Raw genomic sequence first — 11496 nt, forward strand, 5'->3', positions numbered from 1 at the left:
GAAAGAGAGAGGGGCAGAGCATGGGTGAGCCATGTCCCAGAGAAGCTCTTGGTTGGGTGAAGAGGTGAGATTGGGTCAGGAGGAATCTGTGCTGCGATGGACAGGGCACTGCTGGGGGCGGGGCCCTCTCTACACAGGGGCGTCTCCACACTGTGTCTGTTTATGTCAACACCATCCCCTTGTGACACCGCCACATCCTGGGAAGTGTGGGTCATTCTCCCCAGTTCACTAAGGTGCTATGGCAGCTTGGGAACCTGCTTGCTTGAGGGCCTTCAGAGAGAGGGCTGGCCTGGGCTGAGGAGGGGGCGGCTTTTGCTGAAAGCACAATGTGGTATTTCATACCCTGAGATGGGGCCTGGAGCAGAGTGTGTTTGAACCAGTTCCTCAAACAGAGTGCCACTGGCCTTAGGAGGTTTAGGAGTCTACCCTGGTCATCCTCCCACCAGTCCCCTGGAGGGTTAAATCCTCTTCCTGTCTGTTTCCCACAATATATGCAGCCCTTGAGGCCCGCCCCACTACCCCAAAGCCTAGAGTTCTTAACTATTCATCCTTCCAGCCACTGAGGGAACCTGGCACACCATAGGTGCCTAATAGCCACATCATTCTTGGGCCTGGGAGCCTGGGTGTCTCCAGCTCCCCTCGAAGGTAGGTAGATCCTAGGCTTGCTCCCATTTTCCAGATGAGAGCTGAGGACGGCGACTTGCTCAGGTGCACAGGACCCTAAATGGGTTCCAAGCCTTCCCCTCTTCTGGAGAGGCACTTTTCTCTCCCGATCTTACTGCTATCAGTAGCCACTGACAGGGAGCAGGTTTGGTACATCTGAGGTGCTCCATGTCCCACTCTGATGCCTCATCCGCTCTTGTGAGGGACGGGTCAGCATCCATAGATCTCCTAGGCCTGAGGGCAAGAGTGGGTGTAGTCCCTAAGGAAATTGGAAGAAAGGACTGAATTCTAGGGAGCCCCAAATGTCGATGTCCATGCCAGGTGTAATAACCTATGGGTCAGGTGAGGCGTGGGAGCAGGGAGTCAAGGAGGCTCCTACCTTGATGGCCTCAATTTTCCAGATGGAGGAAGCAGAGAGAGAGGTCACCAGGGCTGGCCCTTTCCCTGGAGTTTTGTGCAGTTAATGGCACAGGTGAACCAGGTCTCTTTCATCTGCCTTGGGATTGGGGCTCCTTCCCCTTCCCACCCTCCCAGAGTGGTTACTGGCCAGAGTGATTTGTCACCAGAAACCCAAGGCTCAGGCAGCCCCATGAGAAGCATGCTGGAAGCTTCCTCAAATGCACTTGGAAATACACTGGGTGTCTGTAGTCAGCAAATACAGCCACACGGACACCGCCAACCCCACATGATGGACCCTCTGTCTGCCATCTTTCCTCAGGAACAGGACATCGAGACTTTACATGGCTCCATTCACGTCACGCTGTGTGGGACCCCCAAAGGAAACCGGCCTGTCATCCTCACTTACCATGACATCGGCATGAACCGTAAGTTTCAGAACTGAAGGATCCATGGGCAGCCAGTTCTAAAGGGGTGGAGAAAAAGTCAGCGGGAAGGGCTGGTTGTGGGAGCGGCTGCTTCTCCTTTTTCTGGGACTTCCTGAAGCTGTTCTTGGAAGAACTCTTGCCACAGCCTGGAAAAGCCTGGAATGTTCTGCTGTGGAGAATGGAGTTGTCTGCTTGCCCAAGGTGCTGGGAACACAGGGGCTCTCCACTTGCTGTCTGGTTGTGACGGTGGCTTTTAAATTCATATCCACAGTGAGTTTAGTAGTTTCAGAGTTGTGCAGCCAGCAGCATGGGCAATTCTAGAACATTTTTATCATCCCCCAAAGAAACCCCATGCCCTCTATCTATTCCCCTTCCACAGTCTTCCATCACCCACATCCCTGGTGACCGACTCCCCCCAACTTCATGAATTTGCTTATTCTGACTTTTACATAAATGGAATCATTTATATAATGATTTGTGACCGCCTTCTTCATAATGTTCTCAGAGTCTGGCTGTTATAGCATGTACCTTCATTCTTTCCTTGCGGAATGATATTCCATTGTATGGATATGCTATGCTTTGTTTATCCATTCTTTAACTGATGGACACTGGGGTGTTTTCACTTTTGGGCTATTAGGAATAACACTGCTGTGAATATTTAGACAGTGAATTCTTAAGATTACAGGAAGTATTACTGCCTGTGGGTCCTTCCCTTTTCATAGCTGGGAATACAAAGAATACAGAGACGCTTTCTGTGCTGATTCTGAAGATATCCACAGACCTTCCTGGTTCGGTTACTTTGTGAACCTGGATACTGCAAGCACGATGCTTGCTGCTTTTTGATGGATGTTTGCTTATTCACATTCTATTTCCTACAGCTTGTTAGTTACTTCTTTGGAGCTGGGGTCAATGTCAGTCCCTGAAGACACTTTTCTCCTTTCTTCTCACTTCTCTTTCATCTCACATCTTTCCCACCCCCACCCCCCCACTGCCACCCGTAACATACCACATCCCATGCTAGGTGCTTTGATAGACTTCATCATATCCCACTTGATGGAGTCCAAGGAAATGGAGTTGCATTTTGGGCTATTAACTTCATTTTAGAGCAGCTCATTAAAGTATAGTAGGCTAAATGCTGTATAACAAAAGACCCCAAGATCTTGGTGACATAACACAATGTTCCCTTATTTCTCACTAATGTACTAATTCAGTGAGACATGTACCACATGATGATTCAGGGACCCAGACTCCCCTGAAACCATTTCTGGGACCCCAGAGATTTCTCCTGGCTTCTCTGTGTCTAGCGGGTAGATGGGGAAAGAGAGAACCTTAGATAACTTGATGGCAAGTATTTGGAGAAATGGCGAGTATCACATGCTATTGGCCAGCCCCGTAACACGTGATTGCCTCTAACTGCAAGGGACCCTGGGAAATGTAGTCCAGGAGAGGAAAGGGGAAGGGCTGATGACTAGTGGCCATCTTTGCCTTATACCTTAGGTTATTAGCAGCCACAAGCAAGGCCACATAGTTGGCAAAGGATCCGTGCTTCATCTGCTGTGCTCCTCCTTGTTTGAAAGTTGTGTGCTGTGGCCATACCATTCCACATGTGAGGATTTGGAAGACCTAGAGAGAAAGGGGGTGTCTGTGAAGCAGTCCTACCTCATGCCAGTGCCATCATGGCCATCACCCACTGCAGGAGGAGCAGGCACTGAGCCTGGAACCTCTGCCAGTGCCAACTGCAAGTTTCAGATTCTTCCACCAGCACGTGCAGTGGCGTTTACAGCCCATCCCACCTCCGGACCCTCCCCCGTCCCATGACCTAGTCTTACTTTTACCACCAGAGTAAAGTGGGAGTGGGAAACAGAAAGGTAGGCATTCTTTCTTGTGAGTTCCTTCCCTCTGCTCAATAGGAATGAAACGAACAGAATGTTTTTGCCACCAAGCCAACTAACCTCCCTCTAACTCCTTCTTCATCTCTCCAGACAAAACCTGCTACAACCCCCTCTTCAACTCAGAGGACATGCAGGAGATCACCCAGCACTTTGCTGTCTGCCACGTGGACGCCCCTGGTCAGCAGGACGGTGCTGCATCCTTCCCCCTGGGGTAAGAGGAGAGAGCCTCGTGCCCTGTGAGCTCTGCAAGGTGGAGACTGGAGGAGGAGGACCATTCAGCTGGCTTGTTTTTAAGAATTGTATTCTTTAATTCCTGAAAACCTAGCATTTAATTTTAACCATTTTCATTGTGATAGAATGCATATAACATGTAATTAGCCCCTTAATTATTATTAAGTACTATACAGTTCACTGGCAGTAAGTGCATCAAACACGTTGCCATCACCATCATCCACCTCCAGGACCTTTTCATCATTGCAAACTGAGACTCTGTGCCCATTAAACACCATCCCCCAGTCCCCAGTCCCCAGTCCCCAGCCAGACTGGCTTTATCACAGTGTGCTTGCTCACCCTGTGCAGGACTGATGGGGGAGAGCGCCTCAGCAAGACCAGAGTGAGGATACAAACCTAGAGGGGTGGGAAGAAAAAAGAGGAAGACCACAGTGATGGAGCAAGTAACATGGGCCAGGCTTAATCATTTTAATTAAAAATGTTTTTTGGGGGGACCAGTAGATGACATAATGGTTATGTTGCTTGACTCCCATGTAGTCGACCACAGTTCAAGTCTCAGACCCGGTGACTAAACTCATGCTGGATGCATGTATGTGTGTGCCCAGGATCCTAAGAGGAGAATGGAAGAGGAAGGATTGTGGCATGGCCATCCCCTCTTGGGGGTGATTTTTTCACTTTCTGTCTCGCTGTCTCTCTCTGTCTTTCCAGGGAACATATGTACTCTATGGCAAAAATCTCTCTTAAAAAAGAAAGTTCTTTCTTACTTAATTTTCATGGCTACTTATGTGTAGCTGGTGGAGCTAGTTGCATTTTCTAGATGAAGGAACTGAGGTGGAGAGGCATTAACTATCTTGCTCACAATTGCATAGTTGGGAGTCAGGAAAGTTGGGCTTTGACCCCAGTCTGCTGATTCAAAGACTCAGTTCTCTTTGGAACATCAGGCCGCCTGTTTTCAGGGTGTTTACTCTCCCTGGCCCTCCTCAGTGTGCAGCCAGGGGCCTGCCCTTTCCCATTGTGTGGCTGTGATCAGGCTTGCAGACCCTCCAGTTAGTATCACAAGGGGGGAGGCTGACCTTAGAGATGCCCCTACCCGACCCACAGCTAAAGCTATGATCCAACCAGATGGGAGCAGATTCTGGGGTGTACAGCTTTCAGAAGGGGCCCTTTGGCACTTACAAACAGATCCTCCTTTTTTATTAGTGCTCAGAATTATCCTTAATAATTAACCTTTATCTGAAAAGAGAGAAGGGACATCCAATTACATGGGGCAGGGCCAAAAATTAAAAGCTTGTTAAAACAATGGTTTGGTTAAGTTTTAGCCGGCAGATAAGACCAGCGGTCTTGCAGTAAACCTTTGTTTGGTTGAACCGTGAGATTACTTGTGCGCTCAGTCTTCAGGGAGCGAATGGAGAAATCCGGGTGAGGAGTTTATGAAGAACTTGGCATGGAGCCGGCCCTGTAGCCTCACGATTAAGGGAATCCGATCCCACATAGCCCAAGGCAATTCAAATCCCAGCCCCACGGGCTTGAAAAGCATGTCAGACGCATGTGCATGCCTGCCGCACTTCCCAACAGGGTGGAGAAATGATTGTGCCATGACCGCACCCCATTGGGGGGTGCTTTTTCCCATTCTCTGTCTCTGTCTCTGTCTTTCTCAGGTGAGCACACATGCTCCCCGTCAATTAAAAGGAAATCTTGGGTTACAGTAGTCTCTTAGCTCCTCTTGGGGACGTTTTAAAAATACTCTGAGGTCTGGGCCCCACCTCCAGTTGATCTGGTCAAGGCCAGGGTGTTTTCCTCGGTTTACCAGGTGATTACAGAGGGCATTTGGTGGGAACCCGGGTCTGAACAGGACTGGGTTGGTGTCTGCCTCCTGTAGTTAGAGTGGGGGTGGGCGGTCTCCCAGGCCCTCCTGGGGGAACTCCCTTCATCTTGAGTTAGTAAAGCAGGATGGCCCCTGGCTGGGCTTTTCCAAACCCTGGAGTCTGCTTCCCATTCAGGAAGGGCTGTCTGAGCAGACTCCCCCCTCCCTGTGCACCCACCCCTGGGAGCAGGGGAGAAACAAACCCCGAAGTTAAGTGGCTTCCAAGAGGCTGCTGGCTCTAAGTGAAGCTGTCTTTCTCAGGTGAGCACACATGCTCCCCGTCAATTAAAAGGAAATCTTGGGCTACAGTAGTCTCTTAGCTCCTCTTGGGGACGTTTTAAAAATACTCTGAGGTCTGGGCCCCACCTCCAGTTGATCTGGTCAAGGCCAGGGTGTTTTCCTCGGTTTACCAGGTGATTACAGAGGGCATTTGGTGGGAACCCGGGTCTGAACAGGACTGGGTTGGTGTCTGCCTCCTGTAGTTAGAGTGGGGGTGGGCGGTCTCCCAGGCCCTCCTGGGGGAACTCCCTTCATCTTGAGTTAGTAAAGCAGGATGGCCCCTGGCTGGGCTTTTCCAAACCCTGGAGTCTGCTTCCCATTCAGGAAGGGCTGTCTGAGCAGACTCCCCCCTCCCTGTGCACCCACCCCTGGGAGCAGGGGAGAAACAAACCCCGAAGTTAAGTGGCTTCCAAGAGGCTGCTGGCTCTAAGTGAAGTGGAGCCTTGGCCATTTCTGAATGAGGTCAGTGTCTGAGACCCTGATGTCCCCAAGGGTCCCCTCCTCCCTCCTAGTCATTGTCTCCATAGAGGCAGAGCTGTACCACCTGGGCCATTTCTGGCTCCTTCCAGGGCTTGTACACATGTTGGCTCCCTGCCCGGCATATTCCTTATGCTTTCCTCATCAGGCTCCCTGTGCCTCCGACTCCCCGACCACTTGCTCTTTCTGCCTCAGCCTCCCTGCCTCGGCGTCCTGTAATTTGTTGTGATCCACACTCACTTCCCGTTGACTCACCACCCCTCCTCTCCTGGGCAGAACACAGCCTCGCTCAGATGGCCTCCATTGCCTCACCAAGAGCCTGGCGTGTGTAGGATTTGATAGTCACTTGGTTGCTGGGATTCATTCATGCCTGTTCTAACTGCTCTGCCCTAAGGTTGGAGCCATGAAATGTCTACTAAGTAGTGTCAGCCTCATTCCCCCCACATCCTTGACCCAAAGCCAAACAGAGGTCACCCTTTTCAGCTAATCAGTAGGTCTTGTGAGGTTAAGTGGCTTATGTCCCAGCCTCCGTATTTTTATTACCTCAATGTTGGGGAAAATCATTGAGACCTGGTGAACTCATTGTGAGGATTTAATGAGCTAATATTGCCCATAAAAATGCATACCTGGGCCTGGGGCATACATGGTAAGCACCTGAAGATCAGGGGGTGGTGTGGGGTTCTTGGAATGAGGTGCATGGGTGGGCTGTTGTATGGCCCCTGGTCTCAACGCACCCCTGCTAGAACACTCACTACTGCCAGGACCGGGACTCTCACTAACTGCCTCCCTGTGCCTTCCCCAGGTACATGTACCCCTCAATGGACCAGCTGGCCGAAATGCTTCCCGGAGTCCTGCACCAGTTTGGGTAAGAGTGAATTTAAATTAGGTTAGAATTTAAAGATTAGGACTACATATGACCCATACATATCTCTTGTTCTTTCATTACCTTCACCTTCCATAGAACATTCTGGAACAGGGCTGCCTGAGACCTTAGCTTCTCTCTCCTTTTTACAGTGCTCCTCTTTTCACTTGAGCCTTTAATATGATATTACTGCTAGTCTCTTGCCCAGTTTGTTTTCATTCCAAGTTTTAGAATCCAAAATAAGCTTAGTAGTGGGAAGTTCATAAGAGTCCACGCCTTATGGACCTTCCTGTAAATGTCAGACGGTCTCTCGGAGCTCGGGTGGCAGCAGGAGTGAAGGAAGGGACAGGGGTGAGGCTCTCCAGGGCCATGGTCTCTGTCCCATCATGAAGGATCCTCAGGGCATGTCACAGCATGAGCCCCCACTTTGTCTAGCTTCCTGGACACCCTCAGAACCAGGACAGCCATGGAGGGGGTCGAGGCCCTTTGGAGATAAGGATTGGGGCAGGTTCTAAGTGGGTTCTTTGAGCTTCTGTCACTCTTTCTTCCTGTGACATGATGTTTTATTTCTACGTTCAGGCTGAAAAGTGTGATCGGCATGGGAACAGGAGCAGGTGCCTACATCCTAACTCGATTTGCTGTGAGTTCTTTGGCATTTTTCAAAAATTTAAGTCAAATTAATCCAAGATGAAGGAAGACATTTGGAAAAGCAGCTGAAAGCCCAAAAGGGGAAAAGAAATGACCCCTAATTGCATTTGTGAATGGAAAACCAGTGTTAACCTTGTGGCGTGTGCTCCAGTTACACGTGCGCAAGTGTGTGAGTGTGCTCACGGACGTTCTTAGGGTGTTCCTTTCTCTTTCTGGAATACTGTCCTGGACACATGCTTTTGCCATCAGCCGCGCTCCTTCGCATTGCTGCAGCACTTGGTAACAGCCACACGGTAGTTATGCCTCAGGGATCCTGACTGATAGTGAGAAAGAGACAGAGTGAGAGAGAGAGAGAATGAGAGAGAGAGAATGAAAGGGAGAGAGAATGAAAGAGAGAGTAAGTATTAAAGACAGACACCCTCGACAGGATCACACACCGTTATGCCCCACAGCCCAGCCAGCCAGTGGCAGGGGGGCACACAACCGGGCAGACAGGTGGCGTGTGCTCCAGTTACACGTGCGCAAGTGTGTGAGTGTGCTCACGGACGTTCTTAGGGTGTTCCTTTCTCTTTCTGGAATACTGTCCTGGACACATGCTTTTGCCATCAGCCGCGCTCCTTCGCATTGCTGCAGCACTTGGTAACAGCCACACGGTAGTTATGCCTCAGGGATCCTGACTGATAGTGAGAAAGAGACAGAGTGAGAGAGAGAGAGAATGAGAGAGAGAGAATGAAAGGGAGAGAGAATGAAAGAGAGAGAGAACGCCAAAGACAGACACCCTCGACAGGATCACACACCGTTATGCCCCACAGCCCAGCCAGCCAGTGGCAGGGGGACACACACCAGGGCAGACAGGTCTACCGGAAACCAGACCCGCAGCCTACCATCTGGATGTGGTATCTCCTGAGCCAGGCTTGGCCTGTGCGCCCGAGCTGGCCTTATCTGCTTCCAAAGTAGAAGCAGAGACACATGAGTTAACATGGCAGGTTTCACAGTTACTGCTTTTAAAGAAGGTTTAGCTGTTTTATTCCCCTTGCTTCCCTCCTTCCCACCCTACCCCCATTGTCCACCCCCTCCCACACCGTCTCTGGTCTTCAGTTGCTCTCCATGCCTTTCCAGCTTCCAGTCGTCACGTTGCTATTGTGGGCTCAAGTCAGGTGCTACAGGATTTTTCCTATTCTTACAAAAAAAATTGATTAGAGATGTAACAGAATTCATTTTATTCACCCATGGCTATGTTGACTGCCTGTGATTTGCTGGCTTTTGCCGAAGTTAGAAATACAGACTACACAGGATGATCTGGCCATCTAGGCTCTGAGTAGATTTATTAAAAAAAGGAAAAGAAAAAAGATCTTGACCATCTCCTAGGTGTGAGTGTATACACCTGTTTCCTAGAAGTGACTGAGCGTTATGCCATGGTGGGAGGGCATTTGTGTCCCGTCTGGTTATGATGGTACATTACACCCATCCGGCTGAGGCCCAGGGAGGTCTGTGAAGTCCGCTGGTTGTCTGTCTCACCTCGTGTCTTGAATCGCAGCTGAACAACCCCGAGATGGTGGAAGGCCTCGTCCTCATCAACGTGAACCCTTGTGCAGAGGGCTGGATGGACTGGGCTGCCTCCAAGGTGAGCTGGGACCTGGGCCAGGCAGGTAGGGTCTAGCACGCAGAGAAACAGGCACTCACAGACTGCCCGGATGAGTGGTGGAGCTGCAAGACCTCCCTCAGCCACACTCCTCCACTGCCACCGATTGCTGATCCCAGCAAAGAAAGCATTTTTCTCCGCTTTGCTTAGAATGCTAAGCATGACCGCAGCTGTCTGACATTCTGAAAATTCAAGTAGCACTGTGCGATCTCAGCAGGGACAACCACTGGGACTTGGGTCCCTGAGCTAGCTTTGATCAGCACCACTTTGCTGGGTACCTAACATGTACTGGGCTTTGCCCGAGGTGGTAAGTGCCGTGATGTACAAGACAAAGGCCTCTAGTGGTAGGAATGCAGGGCTACTGAGGAGAGCTGTGTGCTCAGTACTGGCTGTGCTGGAAGCAGGCACTCACACTTAGCTGACGTGCATCACGGGTGCACTCCAAGCTAGTTCTGCTGCTCTACATGCATCGCCTCACTTAATCCTCGCAGGGACTCCAGTAGGTGCGAGTTGTTATAGGCATTTTACGAGGAAGAAACCGAGGCTCAGCGTGGCGAAGGAAGTTGTCCAGGGTCACGGGCAGCTAGGCAGTGCACACTCCTGGATGTACGTACTTGGACCTCACATCCCCTGGGGGTCTAGAGTGGGCTGCCAGTGGGGAGGGGGCCTGAGCTGTCTCCAGAAGCTGTGCCCTGGCTGGGGTTCTGTGGTTCCTGTTTATCTTTTAAAAATGAGTATTGTTTTTTTGCTAAAGGCCCTGGTGCTTGCCAAAGAGAGGGAAAATTATTCCAACTGAGACAGGACAAAGGCTTTCAAGCGGAGGCTCCCTGGTTTCAGTGAGAGCGTGTTTCTGTCAAGTTTAAGGCAGCTGGTGGGGGCAGGTTTGGAGGGGTCCTGCTTCTCCTACCCCTCCCGTCCTTGTCCTGATACTGCCATCCATCCTTGGACATCCTGCCAGAGGGCAGGAGCCCCTCCCTCCTGACATTCAGGCGCAGAACACACTCCCTGTTTTTATGTGATTTCCCAGCAAGGGAAGTGACATTCCAGTCAGTTTGGCTCTTTGATCACTGTTCTGAGCCCGGCGTGGAGGGCTGGGGACGTTGGCCACTGGCTAGCGTGGAGCCTGAGCTGTTTGTGGGGTTCTAATATCTACCCCAAGCCCCTCTTTCAGCCCCAGCCTGGAGGAAGAAGGCCTGCATCCAAGGCCTATATGCATGTCAGGCACTGGTGTCAGATACTGTGACACGCCTGGTGTCTTGGTCATCCTCACCTTGACCTTATGGCCCTGAGGTTCCCAGAGCCCCCATTACAGATGAGAAGTTGAAGTCCAGTGCTCTGCAGACTGCCCAGTGCCATACTGGGAGGTGGCAGTCAGGGCCAGTGAGTACCCCCACCGGGTGTAGGTGCAGAGCCTCTGTCCTTCCAGGCCCTGCCTGCTGCTGAAGGCATCAGCACGATAATGGAGCTCCTGCTGTGATGCAGGTCTATGCTCAGCTCCTGCTGCAATGCAGCCTCTATGCAGCTCCTGCTGTGATGCAGGTCTGCGCAGCTCAGTTCCTGCTGTTACGCAGCATCTATGGGGCTCCTGCTGGAATGCGGCATCTCTGCAGCTGCTCTGTACCTAGCATTGTCCCTGGGGAGAGATGGGAAAGTATACAAAGTGAGGGGGACCAGCAGATGGCATAGTGGTTATTCGCTGGACTCCACGCCCAGAGACTTAAAACTCATGCCGGGCACATGTGCATGTGTGCCCAAGATCTCAAGAGGAGAATGAAGGAGAAGAGATTGAGTCATGGCCATCCCCCCTTGGGGGTGATTTCTCTCTTTCTCTCTGTCTCTCTGGAGAGTGCACGCACTTTATAGTGAAAATTTCTCTTAAAAAAAGAGAAAACTTATAAAACAAAGAGAGGAACCTGGTTTGAGGAGGAAGCTAGAGGATGACATAGGAGGGAAAGTTGGGAGCTAAACAGATCCTGGGTGTAGATTGGGGGGGCTCGGTGTTTAGAAGTGGGCAGGGAATCCTTTTTGCTGAGAACTTGGAGAACTTCTGGTGCAGGGTAAGCTAGGAGTTGGGGGGGGTCTTTTTATTTACGGTTTTTTTTTTTTTTTTTTTT

The 11496-nt window shown here is 50.8% G+C and overlaps 1 protein-coding gene across 1 annotated transcript in view; it reads left to right on the forward strand.

Moving 5' to 3' along the window:
* Positions 1-11496, forward strand: part of NDRG1 (N-myc downstream regulated 1) — a gene marked incomplete at its 3' end in the record, with an annotated part of 37656 nt that overhangs the window by 15857 nt on the left and 10303 nt on the right. Inside the window, 5 exon segments of the mRNA XM_014590542.2 lie at positions 1382-1487; positions 3470-3590; positions 7033-7095; positions 7672-7732; positions 9278-9364. Coding sequence (XP_014446028.1) covers positions 1382-1487; positions 3470-3590; positions 7033-7095; positions 7672-7732; positions 9278-9364 — 438 coding nt within the window.

Source organism: Tupaia chinensis, unplaced genomic scaffold (genome assembly GCF_000334495.1).
Source record: "Tupaia chinensis unplaced genomic scaffold, TupChi_1.0 Scaffold000459_1, whole genome shotgun sequence".
Classification (NCBI taxonomy): domain Eukaryota; kingdom Metazoa; phylum Chordata; class Mammalia; order Scandentia; family Tupaiidae; genus Tupaia; species Tupaia belangeri.